This window comes from Scyliorhinus torazame, chromosome 5 (assembly GCF_047496885.1).
Source record: "Scyliorhinus torazame isolate Kashiwa2021f chromosome 5, sScyTor2.1, whole genome shotgun sequence".
Classification (NCBI taxonomy): Eukaryota; Metazoa; Chordata; class Chondrichthyes; order Carcharhiniformes; family Scyliorhinidae; genus Scyliorhinus; species Scyliorhinus torazame.
Genome location: NC_092711.1, coordinates 229,385,387 through 229,405,021, shown reverse-complemented (window position 1 = coordinate 229,405,021; position 19,635 = coordinate 229,385,387). Strand labels below are relative to the sequence as shown.

General features: G+C 42.0%; 1 protein-coding gene across 4 annotated transcripts in view; it reads left to right on the top strand.

Moving 5' to 3' along the window:
- The window catches only part of diaph2 (diaphanous-related formin 2), a 983,399-nt gene that overhangs the window by 850,396 nt on the left and 113,368 nt on the right, over window positions 1-19,635 (top strand). For all 4 annotated transcript variants that reach the window (XR_011946649.1, XM_072505206.1, XM_072505205.1 and 1 more), the window contains one exon: window positions 11,873-11,968. Coding sequence is in view for 3 of the 4 variants with exons in the window: in XM_072505206.1 (XP_072361307.1) it covers window positions 11,873-11,968 (96 nt within the window). In the remaining variant the exon portion in view is untranslated. The remainder of the gene's footprint in view (window positions 1-11,872; window positions 11,969-19,635) is intronic.

Here is a 19,635-nt window from a genome sequence, read left to right as displayed (position 1 = left end):
ATTATTTGACTTTTTATTCCAGATACTTTATTGAGTTTAAATTCCATCACCTGCCGTGGTGGGATTGGATCCCAGGTCCCCAGATCATTATCCTGGGTCTCTGGAGTACTAGTCCAGCAACAATACCACTATGCCACCGCCTCCCCAACTTGTATTTAACAGGCCTGTGCTTTCTACTCTTTCCCCACAAGGGAGAAAATGAAATGTGGAAGCTTTTGTCTGCACATCTCAGTGTGCTCTTCCTCACTAACCTGCTGTTGAGTGCGCTCATTTACCAACTGACCCTTCTAATTTTGACACACTAAAATGCATCACACATTGACACATGCAACTACCTTAATCTTCAGACTTCTGGCTTTCGGGATGTTTTAAAAAGATTTTGCCTTTTTTGGATGGTAGAAATGTTTCCGAAACGTTCCTCTCTACCTTTAATTGTAAAATGGGAGACAGGTGAAAAGAAAGAGTAAAGGTTAGCTAATGAGTTGAGAGTTGATGTCTCAGTGAAAAAATACCGAGAAATAATCAATTAAAAGTCAATTCAAAAGAAGGGAACAGGAAATGAGAATATGGAAATGTTGCTCTATTTATTTATCTCGGTGAATCACAAGCCTTTCCCTTATATCAATTAAATGACCACATAACCAGTTAGTTAGTTCAAAAGATGGTTTATTTACATGCACAAGAGTTATCTCAACATGCAAACACAATATCTACTACGAGTTAAACTACACCTTTCAGCTACAGTAACCTATACTTAATGTAAGGGCGACCGGAACTGTGCAAATGGATAAAGACCTTTATCTGGATTTCACTTGGCTGGTTCGAAGAAAGTGGTTCTGTCTCTGCTTGGCTCATCCGTCAGGTAGCGATTGTTGGTCTTGAACTTAGCTGGCTGTTCCTGCTGCAATTGGGTTAGGCACAGGCTGGATCCAAGAGAGACAGAACACTTGGCTGTGCTCTTTTTTATCCCCCCCTGGATTTTGCGCTCTTTCGTGCGGTCCTTAACCTTGGACCCAATAGTCCGACAGGGCTCTGATCACTCTCTTCGATTTCGGCCAATAAAGGGGCGGGTGCCTTGGTAGCTGGGTGGGTCCTTAGAGGTCATTGACCTTGGCGGTTCTGCTTTCTGAGCAAGGGGAGTGGCACCGATCAGTCTGTGCCTGTACCGGTTGCTTGATTGGAGTTCTATTGTCCTGGGAAAATGGGCATTAAAATGTAAACGAGCGGGGGTTTCGGTCAGGTCTGGTTACCTGTGTTTTAAATACACATAGGCTGAGTATCTGTCTGTCCTGGGTTGGCCATAATTCCCATGGTCCTTTGCAGATGGCCACCTTAGATGGCTACAGAAAGAAAAGGGATAACACAGTGAACAGAATTTGAAAGCACTAATTTTCCTTCTGGTAGATTAGCATTAAACTAATAAAGTTACTTTTAACGTTTAAGTGGCTTTAATATTGCAATGCAAGTTTGTTTCACTATCATAGAATGTGAGTGAAAATTGTGTATAAGTGATGGTTTCACGTTCCAATGTGGAACAGTCAGATGGCGAGAGTGACTGTTTAAATGGTGCATGTTCACACTGCGTGCATGTTATTTATCCCACTCTTATGTTCAGCCATTCCTTGCATTCTTTTCATTTAAGATTCCTATTGTCTTTCTTTTTAAATCGCTTCTCTGCATTAATAGTTTCCACATCATTTCTGTGCATCTCAAGCTAAAAACAAGAATGTCTTTTCTGTCGATCATTCGTTATCTTTTAGCAATGGGTCAAAAGTAAAAGGTCGTTTGTGTCAAATACTTTCCATAGTTCTAACAAAATGACAACTGACCTGACAAACATCTGAGCTTGACCCGATCAGCATTACTTGCTCTTTGCCAAAGCAAGTGATTTGTCAACATTTAGCTTCCAACTTAATTACACTCCACATTTTTGGTTATGACACCTCTTACTTCACAATCCCAACAAACTGCACTTGGTATATTACATCATATCTCAATCAAGTTGAAGTGGTTCCTTAACAAGTGTTACCTTTACTTCTGCCTGTTATTTGAGGTTGCACACTTCAGAGATCATCATGTATGAAAATGAGAAAACCCTTCTAGGAATTGAGAACAATGTGAAGAGTTTTGAACACTTTTGATTCCTAGTTCAAATTTTATTAATCCCAATAATATCATTACTGACTCGTCATGTCTATATAGATGGAGCTAGATGGTCATTTTGCATGCAATGGGAGACCACTTTCCCTTGGCACTGTTCAATGGAAGATTGGCAAAAAAATATACCACAGGGGGAAAATACAACATGCGAATACAGATGAATAGTCATCAAATTCAAAGAAGACAGAACTATATGTTGACTGGTAATTTGAAAGCAATTGCTCAGTTAGCTCCATTCTTGAGCAACATTTGTGGTAAAGCGGGCGACATTTCTTCGGTTCAGTCAATTGTAAAATGACCTTTCATAGCCACACTTATTCCGTTTGTAAGGTTAAAAAAAGATTAAATTGTAATCCATACTCAACCATAGCTTTTTCTAGCCATGTCCATTGTCCTGCTATTTTAGTTAATCTCTGAACCTTTGTGGAAATTCTACTCTTTATCTCTCATATCCTGCAGCACCACAACCCAATGAGATATCAGTCTAATCTTTGAAGCATCCTACATTTTAATCAGCTGCCAAGGTGTGGAATTCCTTCCTTAAACTTCTCTGCCTCTATCGCTCTCTTTCCTTCTTTTGGGCAATCCTAAAAACCTACCTCTTTTGGCAAAGTTTTGGACACCATATTTCCTTAAGTGGCTCAGTGCCTCTCCTGTGAAATGCCTTGGAATGTTTTACTCTGTTAAAGGTGCTACCCAAATTAAGTTGTTGTTGTTGAAAATTTGTCGTTTTGAATTAGTGATGCTCTATGAGGGTACCTCAGACTACTGTGTATAATTATGTATAATATCAGAAATATATATCAATGTTTAGAGTTCAATGTAAGAGGGCTATTGTATATCGGTGTCACGCAAGTGACTAGTGATAGGTAAGTGCATAAGATGTTCCTTATGCAATTTAAACTGACGGTTGTGTGGAATACTCTGAGCAAAGCCCTAACAACTTGGTATCCAGGATATCGTTTAATATCACAATAATTATAAGATAAAAGAGATGTTGAGGATGCAGTATGTACACCCTAGTGACATTTACATATTTCCCCCATTGGAGATTGTTCTGCCTGAGTTGAGTACTGGAATACAGACAAAGTAACTGTATACTGTTCAAGATCAAACATTAAAGTTTGATAACAAAGTAAAATAGTCCAGAGGTTGCTGAAAAATTTGGCAACAAAATTTGATTATTTTTACTCATCTACGGGGCAGTACGGTGGCACAGTGGGTAAGCCCTGCTGCTTCACAGCGTTGAGGTCCCAGGTTCGATCCTGACTCTGGGTCACTGTCCATGTGGAGATTGCACATTATCCCTGTGTTTACGTGGGTTTCGCCCCCACAACCCAAAAATGTGAAGGCTAGATTGGCCACGCTAAAATTGCCCCTTAATTTGAAAAAATGAATTGGGTACTCTAAATTTATAAAAAAAACAACAACAAAAAAATGTTTACTCATCTACAAAGCAGCGCAAGGAGCATGAATGCAAACTAACATTGTATTGGAATATCCATCAGAAAGATGATATCATTGTAACATTGTCAATGAGGTTTATTTAGTAATTTTGGGGAGTTGGAAAACCTTGCATACAAAATCATCATATTCTGAAGTATATACAAAAGCAGTGCTCCTTGCTCCTCCTCTTCAAACCTTGGTAACTGGGCCTTGTATTGAATGCTATAGTAGCTAAATATTGGGTTTTTCAACGCAAGATCTCTTCTTTAATTGCATCAGTTAGAGTTACCAAGTATTTTTATGAATATGCCTGCACATCAAGGTTTGGATTCTGGATAAATGAAGTAATCTTAATTCTTTTGTGTTTTCTAATCTTCCATCTACAATAAAAATGATGTGAATGTAGCTGTTGGTACAGAGAAATTGATCTTCATCAATTGGTCTTGGAATCTCGTTGCTTTTGAGTGTCGGATTCATTAGTTGATGCTAAGCTAAAGATTTACTGAAATTTTGTGGCCACATTTTCAGTCTCCCAAACCAGACATTTAGTTCTTTGTCCTTCAGTATTGTCATGCCAGAAAGGTATCAAGCACCTTAAATTCTGTTATGCCTTGTTCTCAATTAAACACGAGTCTGCTCTTTAATTTAAAAACTGATCATCTTGTTTTCATTTGAGCTGTCCCCTTTAATGACATGCTGATACTCAAAGCATGTCCACAATAAACCCCCTATAATGTACTTGCATAAATTAGACATTGACACAGTTTTTTCCCAAATGTTTTTCTTCATTATATATTAATTTATTCTGATCAGACTAAAGGCCATCATCATAGATTACCATAGAATTTACAGTGCAGAAGGAGACCATTCGGCCCATCGAGTCTGCACCGGCTCTTGGAAAGAGCACCCTACCCAAGGTCAACACCTCCACCCTATCCCCATAACTCAGCAACCTCACCCAACACTAAGGGCAATTTTGGACACGAAGGGCAATTTATCATGGCCAATCCACCTAACCTGCACATCTTTGGACTGTGGGAGGAAACCGGAGTACCCGGAGGAAACCCACGCACACATGGGGAGGATGTGCAGACTCCGCACAGACAGTGACCCAAGCTGGAATCGAACCTGGGACCCTGGAGCTGTGAAGTAATTGTGCTATCCACAATGCTACCGTGCTGCCATGTTCAGACAAGCTGATTTTATTTTGCAATGGATTTGGTGCAGTCAATTGAAACAAGCTTTTTCTTAGTCATGCTTATTCTATTTAAAAGATGCAAAGGAGTGTATTTTCATTTTGATGGAATAATGGCCAAATATGGCCAAATCAGAAGGAAATATTTTGAATGCTTTGATTATAATAAAACTGCCACTTGAAGTCAATTTTTATACAAACACCACTGGATAGGTTTATTCAGGTGAAACAGATCCACTTTAAGAACTGCTCTTCACATGACCACATCTTCTAATGCTTCAAGGAATGAAATATCGGAAGGCATTTTACCCAGAGGAAACTTGCCTCGAGATTCAATCAGTCAATGGACTCCAAGGGGATTTAACTCCGCTTTCCAATCTAATTGCAAGTGCTACTTCAGAAATAAGAAAAGAAAATCCATAATAATGTAGGAAGGAGTGAAGGGTACGGTGGGTAGAACAGCTGTCTCACAGCATCAGGCACACGGGTTCTAATCCGGCCTCGGGTGACTATCTGTGTGAAGCTTGCACTTTCTCTCCGTGTCTGCGTGGGTTTCCTCCGGGTGCTCCGGTTTCCTCCCACAGTCCAAAGATGTGCAGGTTAGGTGAATTGGCTATGATAAATTGGCCCTAGGTGGGGTTACGGGGATAGTGTGGGGTTTGGGCCTCGGTCGGGTGCTGTTTCAGAGGGTGGTGAAGACTCAATGGGCCGAATGGCCTCCTTCTGCACTGCAGGGTTTCTTTCCATAATTAAAATTCTTTACCATAGCAACCTCGTTCTTTATAACTCGTGCACACAAGAGAAGATAATTACTGGGACTTGGAAAATCAGGTTGATAGTGGATCCCAAGAAAAGGAATTTGGAGAATGTCTAAGAGATGTTTTTTGGAGAAGCTTGTGACAGAGCCTACTGGGAACAGGCAATTCTGGATTTTATGACGTTTAATGAGGCAAACTTGATTCGGGAACTTAAGATGAAGGAACCCTTATGGAGCAGTGACCACAATCTGATAGAATTTACCCTGCAGTTTGAGAGGGAGAAGCTGGAATCAGATGTAAGGGTATTGTAATTAAATAAGGGTAACATGAGGGAAGAACTGGCCAGAGTTGATTGGAAAGGGAGCCAAGCAGGGAAGACAGTGGAACAGCAATGGCAGGGGTTTTGGGGGTTATTCAGGAAGCACAAAGAGAAATTCATCCCAAGGAGGACGACATTTGCTAAGGGGAAGACGAGGCATCCATAGCTGACGAGGGAAGTCAAGGACAGCATAAAAGTGAAAGAAAAAGCAGACAAAGTGGTGAGGATTAGTGGGAAGCCAGAGGATTGGGAAGGCTTTAAAAGCGAGCAGTAAAAATCAATAAGGGGGGAGAAGATATTGAGTGTAAGCTAGCTAGTAATATAAAAGAAGATAGGAAGAGTTTTGTTCAATTTATATAAAAGGGAACAGTAAGAAGTCTTACAACACCAGGTTAAAGTCCAACAGGTTTGTTTTGAATCACTAGCTTTTGGAGCACAGCTCCTTCCTCAGGTGAATGAAGAGGTGGGTTCCAGAAACATATATATGGACAAAGTCAAAGATGCAAGACGATACTTTGAATGTGAGTCTTTGCAGGTAATTAAGTCTTTACAGGCCCAGACTGAGCAAGTGGAGAGAGTAATGATCACAGGTTAAAGAGGTGTGAATTGTCTCAAACCAGGACAGTTGGTAGGATTTAGCAACCCCAGGCCAGATGGTGGGGGATGAATGTAATGTGACATGAATCCAAGGTCCCAGTTGAGGCCATATTCGTGTGCGGAACTTGGCTATAAGTTTCTGCTCGGCGATTCTGCGTTCTCGTGCATCCTGAAGGCCGCCTTGGAGAACGCTCACCCGAAGGTCAGAAGCTGAATACCCTTGACTGCTGAAGTGTTAACCGACTGGAAGGGAACATTCCTGCCTGGCGATTGTGGCGCGATGTCCGTTCATCCGTTGTCGCAGCGTCCGCATGGTCTTGCCAATGTACCGTGCTTCGGGACATCCTTTCCTGCAGCGTATGAGGTAGACAACGTTGGCCGAGTCGCACGAGTATGTACCGCGTACCTGGTGGGCGCTGTTCTCACGTTTAATGGTGGTCCCCATGTCGATAATCTGGCACGTCTTGCAGAGATTACCATGGCAGGGTTCAAAAAGAGATAGCCGTGGAGATTGTGGAGGCATTGGTGGTGATCTTTCAGGAATCACTGGAGGCAGGGAGGGTCCCAGAGGACTGGAAAGTGATTAATGTATCACCGCTGTTTAAGGAGGGAGGGAGGCAGAAGACGGGAAATTATAGGCCAGTTAGCCTGACTTTGGTAAGATTTTAGAGTCCATTATCAAAGATGAGGTCGCGGAGTACTTGGAAATGCATGATAAAATAGGACTGAGTTAGCACAGCTTCGTCACAGAGAGGTCATGTCTGACAAATCTGTTAGAGTTCTTTGAGGAGGTAACAAGGAAGTTAGACAAAGGAGAATAAGTGGACATGATTTATTTAGATTTCCAGAAGGCCTTTGACAAGGTGCCGCATTGGAGACTGTTAAATACGTTAAGAGCCCATGGTGTTAAGGGTAAGATCCTGGCATGGATAGAGAATTGGTTGACTGGCAGAAGGCAGAGAGTTGGGATAAAGGGGTCTTTTTCAGGATGGCAGCCGATGACAAGTGGTGTGCCTCGGGTCTGTGCTGGGACCACAACTTTTCACAATATACATTAATGATCTGGAAGAAGGAACTGAAGGCACTGTTGCGAAGTTTGTAGACGATGCAAAGATATGTAGCGGGCAGGTAGTAATGAGGAAGCAGGCGGGCTGCAGAAGGACTTGGACAGGCTGGGAGAGTGGCCAATGAAGTGATGGATGGAATTCAATGTGAAAAAGTGTGAGGTTATGCACTTTGGAAGGAGGAATGGAGACAAAGACTATTTTTTAAATGGGGAAATGCTCAGGAAGTCAGAAGCACAAAGGTACTTGGGAGTCCTTGTTCAAGATTCTCTTAAGGTTAATGTGCAGGTTCAGTCAGCAGTTAGGAAGGCAAATGCAATGTTAGCATTCATGTCGAGGGGGCTAGAATACAAGAGCAGGGATGTACTTCTGAGGATGTTTAAGGCGTCAGACCCCATTTGGGTGTGTATCTAAGGAAGAATGTGCTGGCCTTGGAAAGGGTCCAGAGGAGGTTCACAAGAATGATCCCTGGAATGAAAAACTTGTCGTATGAGGAACGGCTGACAACTCTGGGCCTGTATTCATTGGAGTTTAGAAGGATGAGGGGGGATCTTATTGAAACTTACAGGATACTGCAAGGCCTGGATAGAGTGGACGTGGAGAGTATGTTTCCACTTGTCGGAAGTACTAGAAGCAGAGGACACAGCTCAGCCTAAAGGGACGATCCTTTAAAACAGAGATGAGGAGGAATTTCTTCAGCCAGAAGGTGGTGAATCTGTGAAACTCTTTGGCACAGAAGGCTGTATAGGCCAGATCACCGAGTGTCTTCAAGACAGAGATAGATAGGTTCTTGATTAATAAGGGGATCAGGGATTATGGGGAGAAGGCAGGAGAATGGGGATGAGAAAATATCAGCCATGATTGAATGGCGGAGCATACTCGATGGGGCGAGTGGCCTAATTCTGCTCATGTGTCTTATGGTCTAAAGATGAAGATAGACATAACATTCTAATTTACTCATCCATTCTAATTTTCTCATCGATGAGGACCATGCATATTTTAACATCAAAATATTTCTGAAGTAATTCTAGCAGTTTCTCTTCACTGCTTCCTCATGGCCCTCACTTCTGTTTTTGTCTCAAAAGTGTTGATTATTCTTTGTCCAAAGAAGTAGTTCCTCACCTTAGCTTTAAAGCTGCTCCTCCTGCCCTGCTTTAAGTTCTGCTTTATTTCTTGGTAACAAGTGCACACATTTATGTATACATCTATATGTAACCAATTTATATGTGTGGATATATATATATAGATGAAAGTGTATTCCTCACAATTCCAGAAAAGTTGATATTTTTGTCGGTATAGTGGCAGCCTTTATTGCTTGGGAAGGTAAAATATTTTAGTGCCTTTTACAGATTTAATTTATGTTCAACTGAATGACAATGACGTTTGGTAATACAATTGCTGAAAAAAGAGACATGCTGTCAAAGCTTTTTGTGTTCTTATCAGGACAGATTCGAAAGAATGCAATTGAAAGGTGTAGCACAATCAATCACTCACGAGGCGAGAAGAGATGAAGTCAATCGATGGCTTTATTACGCAGACCTGTTCCCCAGCAGCTCGGTTACAGAATGCGGCTGCTGGGAGAACCCGGGTTCTTATACTCCGCCTTACTGGGTGGAGCCAGCAGGCGGCAGATCGAATCAGGACCCAGTGTCTATCCATCAATAGCCTCTCGGCATCACTGGGTACCGTACTACCCCTAATACAGACCACCACAAAAGGGAACAATAATTTGTTTTACATGAGAAGAGAGTGCTGATTGGTTGGTAAGTGGACTCCGATTGGTAGAAACATTGCCACGGAGAATGCACTAGGGAACTGTTAACTGCTGAACTTTTGTTTAAATTTAGGCCAGGCAGGTTGACTCTGATTAGTCAAGGCATTGCCCTGGGGAATGAACCTGGAGTGACTGACCCCCAAGCTTTTGTTTAGTTGAAAAAATGCAATGTGTGGGCGTGACCTTCTGTCTGCAAAGGACAGGGCACTATGCGTGAATATATGTAGCTTCTAGCATGCATGAGTGAGCCCGACTGATAATCTTAAATTGGTTGACTGTGTAATTCTTAGCATAATCAGGATTGTTTAGCAAGTGCCGTCCAATCACGGAATCACATTCATGTTGGATACTACATTTTGTGTTTTGCAAGCACGGAATGTTTGGGTACAGGCAGTACTTTGCCTGATGCAAACAACCAAAGGGACATGTTGTTTTATATATATTGGATGTACAGCCTTATCATACCTGACATCACGACAGCACTGAAATTCATATACTACAATAATAATTTGTGCGACAGACAGAATGTTTCTTTGGCTTGATGTCAATGTCCTGTTAGTGGAGAATACCACTCATGTTGCTACTGCATTGTAGAAGTGAAACAGCTAGCTTCACTGGTGCTCAAATTTTTGTGACACCCAACTCTCCCAGGGTAATGAGGTAGACTGGGCACATTTCACAACTGAAAATTGCCAACTTTGGCCCATTCATGAGTTTGCCTCATATACAGCGAGCAATGATCTGATCAGGATAGCCATTATCCTGCAGGATGGCTTTTTTGATGCTATTAACAAGGTTGCCGAGAAGATAAATCTTATCACGCTTGGAACTGTAGGAATCACAACGCGTATGTTGACCAGTGAAGATGGGCTTAGACGGGAGTGGAGAACCCATTGGCAGATTTCTCAACTAGCACGTTGAGGAATAGAAGCTCATTTGACTGCTCCATTTCAAAGAATTTAAGCGTTGGATGGAGCCTATTAATAAATGTAAGGAAATTCTTGTGTGCAGCTGCAGATTCAAATATAGCAAATCCAAGTATTGGAACTATGCAAGGGGGAGAAATTTAGCTGTCATTCCATCAAAAACATGTTTCTCGTGGAAACCGACAAAGATGTTTGCAAGCAATGGGTCAAAGGGGGATCTCTTGACCAAACAATCTATATGGTGTCATTAAAACTGAAATCAACTGCACATGTTCAAAAGTTTCATAAATACAGATTCAGATAAAGGCAGTGTGTCTAGATCAGTGTTTTCAAACTTTTTGCCCAGGGCCCATTTTTACCAACTGGCTATCCTTTGGGACCCACACCGGCTGACCTTCATGACCCATGCTGGCCTGCCTTCACGACCCACAATTCTCACTTGCCTTTTACATGACAGCTAAGCCTGCCTTGTCCTCACAATCTCACTTGCTTTTGTCATTCAATGTTACATTTCTGCTAAGGACTTCAGCTGATGATGTAAGTTCTCACTGCATCTGTTGAAAAAGATCAAGAGGTTTGTCCTCAAACTCACCAAGCTTAGTCTTCAAATGACTTTGAGGTTTTGAGGGTTTTTGTCTTTAATTTGCCAGTATTTCCCATACAATGCATATGGGCTTTGTGTCCTGATTTGCATTGGTACAATTAATAAACCCATACCTCAAGAAATCATCTTTATACTGCTTCTTAATGAACAGTTTAAAAAGTCCTCAATATCTAACCTCATGCATGATGGATGAGTATGAGGGTCAGGTACTGGAGGTCTTCTAGCACCCCTTTTGAGGTGGGGTGCGGGGGAGCTTGATGATCCCCTTATTGGGTGTTGTGGGGATGATCCTCTTATTGGGTGCTGTGGGGTCCAGAGGCTGTGGTGCGGGGTCTAGAGATCGGGGCGCCGTTTCTGATCTCTTCCGGCACTGGCGAGCAGAGCTCGTTAGTGCCGAAAAGGGGACTATGTGTGACCTCGGCGAACATTCCTCAACGAGACCCAAAAAACAAGCAGAGTCCCGTTTGATAGCTAGCGGAGTCATTCTCGGCACTGCCAACGCCGAAAAACACCAGGCTAAACGTGCTCGACACGGGACTCTGTTTCATTTCCGTTAAATAGTGCCCAATACTTCAAGTTTTTTCAAACGTTAAGAGCAGTTTGTTCACTACCTGTCTACAAAGAATATTTGGGTATGATTTTCCATTATGATCGCAAGGTAGTCAAAGTAAGTGAAAGAAGTATAAATGAAATGTTTCCTAACGTTTTTAACTGTAAACGTGTTGACATCTGAGGATTGGCAATATTTTTATTCATTGAGTTTTTTGAAGTGCCAAATTGGGGTTTGACTTTTTTTTCATAGACACATACTTTGAACTGAAATTTTGATTTATTTTAAATTCATGTTATAGCATCTGCCGTGGAATAATATTTTTGACTGCTGCCTTATGTTTCAACTCATGACAGTCTTGTTCTTAAGCCACCAATATTAACCATTTGATTTTGGGAGTTTATTGACTGAAATATTCTTGACAGTAATGTACTTTTATATTGCAAAACTGAAGTAACTTTCTTGTTTCACTTCTACAGAGGGTAATGAAACAGGAGTGATGGATAGCCTGCTGGAGGCCTTACAGTCAGGTGCTGCATTCAGGGATCGCAGGAAGCGCACACCAAGAAATCTTGGTAAGTCATAAAGTCTAAGTGATATGCAGCTACAGAAAGTAAGACAAGAATGCATTGCCTGTTTCCTCAGGTGTATTCTCATTACCCTAAAGGACACGTTTCAGGACTACTTAAACAAATGTAAGCATTTTCTATTGAAGAAAAATGTAGATGGCCTATACCAGTAGTCATTTAAGAGACAAACCCTAAGAATAGTTAAAAGAAAAAAAATGTAAATGTTTTTTCCTCATGGCAAGCTATAAACCACTTTGCTTCAACACAGGCTTAATGAAAGTCACTGGAAGGTCAATATATACAATCAATAGTTTATCACCCTTTTCAATATTGAATTTAGCAAAGAGAAGAGCCAAGTTTTAAATTCTGCAAAATATTCCTGATAACATTCTTAAATTGAGTTTTAATGTCATTTCTCCTGCCGTAATCCTTACACTTGTGGCTACCTAAATCAAGACTTATTTACACATGTATGCACATCTAATACACAGATAATAACATTATTAGCATTTCTTGTATCACTTGAATAGTCCAATGCAATTATGTGCATCTTGCAAATAAAAGCATATGCGTTGACAAAACCTCAGGTATGTACAATGCAAATTTTTATAGCGGTTTCAGCAATAATAAGTGCAGACTTCTTAGCATACGTTTTATGAATAACAAGTAAGAATGTTTGTTATTAATCACCTTTCAAAATACTTGGGAAAACAAAGAAACTTCTAAAGCTATGCCGTTGAGAATATGTTTTTTAAGCTGTGTAGATAATGCTGATCAAACATCATCAGGCGTGCTTACCTATGTTTATCTTTTTTTTAAATTCAGTCATTAAAATGGATATTATTGAATCAGCTCAGATATTCCCAGTTGCTTAACATGATCATTATGACTAATCTGTTAATTTATGCACTGGCGGTTTTCAGAAAGGTTCCTTCCATGTAAATTCATCTGTTGTTCAATTGAAGTCAGTTTTTGAGAGCTGGTTGTTGCAGATGAACAAGGTCCAGCTAGTCCAACATCCCGATGGCCTGTTGACAAGGGTAAAAGGAAAAAAATTCAAGTGCTACTACTTTGCTTCCTGCCTTTATCTCACTTTGCAGTCTAGCTAGAGCTCCTTCAGATACTCTAGATAGATAATTGGCCATAACCTTTATTTTGGGCCTGAGGCAGGAGACCAGTGGAGGATAATTTGATGGTGGCAAATTTTCCCTTAACACTAATTCTTAGGAAATCTCTATTTTAGGTTTCTGCATTGCAGCATCAATTTCATGTCCAGCTGTTGCCTCTACCGATGCTTTGGCATTAAACTCAAAATGTCAAATATTGTACCGAGTCCAAACTTTCTTAATGAATTCTGGCCTTTCCCTGTCCTTTATGCTTCAGAAATACGTCTATGATATGTCTTATCTGCTTATTTTGCCGTAGGGAAATGGCAGCTTTGAAGATGTGTATGTTATTATTGCTTTTAATAGGTTCATCTCTGGAATGCTGCAACGGAATATTAACTTCACTTTCAATTTCATTTTTTGGACTAATTTTCCAGGTATGAGGATGCATATTGCATCAAATTGCCTGATTGTACTCTTAAGACTCCAGGCAACAATTTCATGAGCCAATTAAATTCATTTGTGTTTCTTGATTAAGTTACCAGAGCTAGTTACAATATCATTAACAGTGTGCCACCCTGGCAGATATTTTGTTGGGAAAAGAAATTCATAGCATTGTAGAACAAGCTTTAGCTTTTATGGCAGTTTTTTCATTCTTAATTTGAATTTTTTTCTGCAAACTCTGTAGAAATCTGACCAAATTCATTTGACTTCATGAGTGAAAAATGTATTCATGCAAATTGGACGTGGTCCTATTTTACCGTAATTGATAATCCTTATGGTGGAAATAGTTGGACATTAGTAAACTAACTTTACTGGTTGTAAGCTTTGTATGACTGACTGGAGATCCAGTGTTATGATTTGCCTTACAATATATCAAGATTAAGCAGAGTGCACAGATCAAATAGCAATATGTACTCTGCGTTTCGGTTTACTGAAGCTGAGCTGCTTGCAATTACCGTGGAGATAAAGCATTAATAAATTGCTAGGACTGTATTTGTTTCTTCTTTCCAGTGCCCAATTCACAATATTGAATACATATCTGAAATGTTTCCTGCCTCTCTATTTATGGGGTGAATAATGTATGCACATATGATAGATAATGAGCACATAATGAATGGGTGATTCAGTTGTAGATGATGGACTTTTACTATAAAATCCAGTGCAATAACATGGGATAGGGTCGGGAATTCTAGATAATACATTCTATTCTGTCATCAAAGACATTTTGCAAACTTCATGAAGCATTTTGGCATAAGTAAGCTTAACATGTAATGCCTTGAGTGGAACTGTATTCTCAGTGGATCTCAGTAGAATTTTTAAAATTCAAAGTTTAAAAGCTAAGATATATATATAGAATTTATAATATGTCATATATTTTAATATCTAAAAAGAATCATAGAATTCCTCCAGTGCAGAAGGAGCCATCCCTCCAGCCGCCACTCTCCCTCAAAAACAGTTGGGATCTCCGAGCGACCCAAGATGTAACTATCATGGATGCTCCCGAACAAGCACGCACCGTATGATGTGCATCGCATGGTCACAGGCAACCTGGACATTGAGGCCGTGAATCCCTTGAGGTTCAAAAATGGCGCCCCATGCAGCCACATTGATGTAGTTTTTAAAATTTATTTTTTATTCATTTACAGGATGTGGGCATCGCTGGTTCGGCCAGCATTTATTTCCCATCCCTAGTTACACAACCTTCAGAATGTGGTGGTGAGTTGCCTTCTTGAACGCCTGCAGTCCTTGAGGTGTAGGTACACCCACACTGCTTTTAGGAAATTTCAGGATTTTGACCCAGCGACAGTGAAGGAGCGGAGGTATATTTCCAAGTCATTGTGGTGAGTGATTTGGAGGGGAACCTCCAGGTGGTGGGGTTCCAAGGTACCTGCTGCTCTTGTCCCTCTAGATGGTAGTGATCGTAGGTTTGGAAGGTGCTGCCGAAGGAACCTTGACAAGTACCAAAGTACATCTTGTAGATGGTACACACGTCTGCCACTGTTTGGCGGTGGTGGAGGTTTTGAATGTTGCATTTGGACATGGACTGCTTCATTATCCGAGGAGTCGCGAATGGTGCTGAACGCTGTGCAGTCATCTGCGAAAATTCCCACTTCTGACCTCCTGATGAAAGTGAGGTCATTGATGAAGCAGCTGAAGATGGTTCGGCCTAGATCACTTTTGTAGTGATGCCCTGGAGCTGAGATGCTTGACCTCCAACCACCGCAACTACCTTTCTTTTTGCCAGGTATGACTCCAACCAGCGGAGAGTTTTCCCCCAGATTGCCATTGACTCCAGCTTTGCGAGGACACCTTTATGCCATATTTGGTCAAATGCTGCCTTGATGTCAAGGGCAGTCACTCTCACCTCTGGCATTCAGCTCTTTTGTCCATGTTTAAACAAAGGCTGTAATGAGGTCAGGAGCTGAGTGACCCTGGCAGAACCCAAACTGATTGTCCGTGAGCAGGTTATTGCTGAGTAAGTGGTGCTTGATAGCACTGTTGATGATTCCTTCCATCACTTTGCTGATGATAGTGAGTAGACTGATAGGGCAGTAATTGGCTGGGTTGGATTTGTGTATAGGACACACCTGGGCAATTTTCCACATTGTGGTGTTGATGCCAGTGTTGTGGTTGTACTGGAACAGCTTGGCTAGGGGTGCGGCAAGTTCTGGAGCAGACGTCTTCAGTACTGTTGTACCCATTCAACCTCCGATACTTTTAACCAGCTTACCTATTCAAAGGTTTTACTTAGGGTGTCTTTATATAAACCACAAACAAAAGTTCAAAATTCAACAATATTTATTAATACAATTTACGCTTCTATTACCCACAAAATACTAGAGGTACCCAAGATCAGTGTGTACTACCCGTAAAGATGGCTTGGCATGGGTCTGAATGCTGGAATTCCTCTGCCCGGCTTCACGAAGGTGGCTCTCGCTGGCTGTCTCTTCCTTCTGTCATGGGAGTGTCCCTTTAAGAAAGGTTTTTATCTTATCACATGGCTTCAGTGATGTCATTTTGGGGGTGGAGCTGATGTGTGGCTGTGAGGTTTGTTTAGTTTCATTTTCAGTTTGACTGCTGTGGACTACAGACAGAGAAGACAAGTGTTTTGGCCTGTCTCTCTCTATTTTCATTTTAAATATCTGTTCCAGTAAAAATCACATTGGTGGTGGCTTTGTATATATAATTGCTTTCCGGAAGGAGTTTAATCTGGTGGATAAAAATTGGATCAGAATTTCAGTAACAAGCGGTCTCATGACTTTGTGAGTCTTGTTGTGAATACCTGGGTTCAAATTTCATGAGGATCACACACTGAAAGCGTGTTTGGAAGTTAAAAGATATTTGGTTCCCAATTCTGTTTGGATCCCCTCAGATCATGCCACATTACCATGGAGATGGGCTTTGGTGGTTACATGGTTATTTTGTTTCATTTATCTGAGGGTTTGTCACAGAAGGAAACTGTCAAGGTCTGAGAGGCGAGTTGTCAGTGTTAGATTGGGAATTTACAATAAAACAAATGATGATAGACAGGCAATCGCTATCATTTAAAGAATTGTTCCATATTTATGTAAAATATTGATCCCTTCAAGGAACAAAAATCCAACAGAAAAAGTGATGCAACCGTGGCTAATAAGAAAAGTTAAAGAATCCATTAGATCGTAGGAAAAAACTCAGAAAGTGTCCAAAATAGTAGTAAGCCTAAGGATTGGGAACTGAAAGAGATGCGTATTAGTGAAAAAGTAGTACTGGAGAAATTATTGGGAGCGAAAGTTAATAAATCACCAAAAGCTGATGCTCTACATCCCAGAGTGTTAAAAGAGGTGGCTGTAGAGATAGTGGATACATTGTTGGTCATCTTTCAAAATTCTATAGATTCTCGAATGGTTCTTGCAGATTGGAAGGTGGCAAATGTAACCCCACTATTTAAGGAGGGATAGAGAAAATGGGGAACCATAGACCCATTAGCCTGACATCTGTAGAAGGGAATATGCTACAATCTATTATAAAGGATGTGATAACACATGAATTAGGAGCAGGAGTAGGCCACTCGGCCCCTCGAGCCTGCTCCATCATTCAATAAGTTCCCAGCTGATCTGATTATAAGCACAACTCCACACAGGCCCCAAATAAATCTGGGGAGATAGTTATGGGGAAAAAGGAAATGAGGCAACATGGCAGCACAGGGTTAGCACTGTCGCTTCACAGCTACAGGGTCCCAGATCCGGCTTGGGTCGCTGTCTGTGCAGAGTCTGCACGTTGTCCTCATGTCTGCTTGAGTTTCCTCCAGGTGATCCGGTTTCCTCCCCCAGTCTAAAGATGTGCAGGTTAGGTGGATTGGCCATGCTAAATTGCCCTTAGTATCCAAAAGGATTAGGTGGGGTTGCGGGGATGGGGCGGAAGTGTGGGCTTAAGTGGGGTGCTCTTTCCAAGGGCCAGTGCAGACTCGATAGGCCGAATTGCCTCCTTCTGCACTGCAAAATCTATATCTATGAAGACCAGTCTTTGTCAAGTGAGAATGCAGTGTGCTGGGCCACACCCTTGAAAAGGGGTTTGGTTTGTTGGATTTTGTTTTTGAATTGGAACAGTTAAACAGTTCAGTGTTATACATAGATTACTGTAGCTGTGTGGGGTCTTTATGTTGTATTTGATAAGCCTTGCTATTTATATATATGTGTGTTAACTAAGTCCTTAGAATAAAGCTTGTTTTGATTAAAGTGCCTAGGAAGACTAATGCATCACACCTGACGGGAAGGCTCGTGTGCCCATCCTAGCCAAATTCAACATAAAGGTTGTTGGTCAAATGGACTTCATAATATACTTTGGAGTTTCTAAGCCCTGGCCCATAACACATCCTTCCTTTCTACCTTCTGGCCTGGTCAAGGTTTGCTCTGGTCTGGTTTTCACTTCTCCAACCTGGTCAAGGTCACGTCGCACACTTTCAAGGCGTTCGTTTTTTTACCCCCGTCCCTTCATGCCCTTTTGCCAATTCCTCTGGCTTTATGCCAATGGTGCCTCGAAGGGGGCGGACGCTCCGTTTGATGACCGTTTGACAGGCAACCTGAGCCCACTCCAGCTCGCGGTGAGGCCTAAAATGCCATCCAACAGATGTGTGTTGCTTGTGTATTTGACTTTGGTCAAGTCTGACTTCCAACGGCCTGCCTTAGGTTTGACTGCAGTATGATTTTAAAATGCACTCTTGACAAGAATCCACAACCTCATCGCCCCTATCTGAAAGGAAGAGAGCATGCCAGATGATCTCCGAGATGCCTTAATTATCTTCAAGAAAGGAGACGGGTCCGACTATTTCCCTACTCTCCGCCATGGGAAAGGTCATCGCGGGAATACTCCTCAACCGCCTCCTCCCAGTGGCTCAAGAACTTTTCCCTGAGCCTCAGTGTGGCTTCTGCCCATCAAGAGGTTCAATGGACATGACCCTCAGTGCGCGACAAATCCAGGAAAAGTACAGGGAGCAGCATCAACATGTGTACATGGCCTTCTTCGATCTCGCAATGGCCTTCGCCTCTCAACGGAGCTAACCTACCAGACAAGTGGGAAACTATTCAACCTCCGATGCCTCCAGGCCAGAATCAACACCACCACCAACCTCTCTCTTCGAGCTGCAGTGCACAGACGGCACCTATGTGTACACACATTCAGAGGCCGAGCAATAAACTACCATTGACACTTGCAACGAGGCATATGAGAGAATGGGCCTCAGACAAAATATCCTGAAAACAAAGTTTCTCTACCAGCCTGCTTCTGCCACACAAAACTGACCCCTAACAATCAAGATCCACAGTGAGCAATGATGTGGATCATTTCCCATACCTCGGGAGCCTCCTCTCAGTGCGAGCAGGCATTGACAATGAAACCCAACATCAACTCCAATGTGCCAGTCCAGTCTTCGGACGTTTGAGGAGCAGAGTCTTCGAAGACCGAGACATGAAACCCAGTACCAAGCTCATGGTCTGCAGAGCAGCGTGGTCCCCGCCCTCCTGTATGCATCAGAAACATGTACAATGTACAGCAGACACTCAAATCCTTGGAGAGATATCACCAATGCTGCTTCTGCAAAATCCTGCATATCTACTGGCAGGATAGGCATACATACCAAAGTGAGCGTCCTCTCCCAGGCCAATATCCCCAGTATTGAGGTACTGGTCATGCTCAATGAGCTTCGATGGGTAGGCCACATTGCCCGCATGTCCAACACAAGACTCCAGAAACAAATGCTCTACTCCGAACTCCACAATGGCAAGCGATCCCGAAGAGGGTAGAGGAAACGCTACAAGGATACTGTGAAAGCCTCCCTAAATAAATGCAACATCCCACTGACACGTGGGAATCGCTTGCCTTAGAATGCACACTGGAGAAAAAGCATCCGTGAGGTGCCAATCACCTCGAACGTCATAGGGTGGACACATGGAGGCCAAGCCTAAACAGCAGGAGGAGAACGCAGAATCCAGAGCATCCTACCCAGCCACCTAATCAAGCACCACCTGCCAAACCTGTGGCAGAGTACGGATCCAGGATTAGACTGTTCAACCATTGCAGAATCCACCT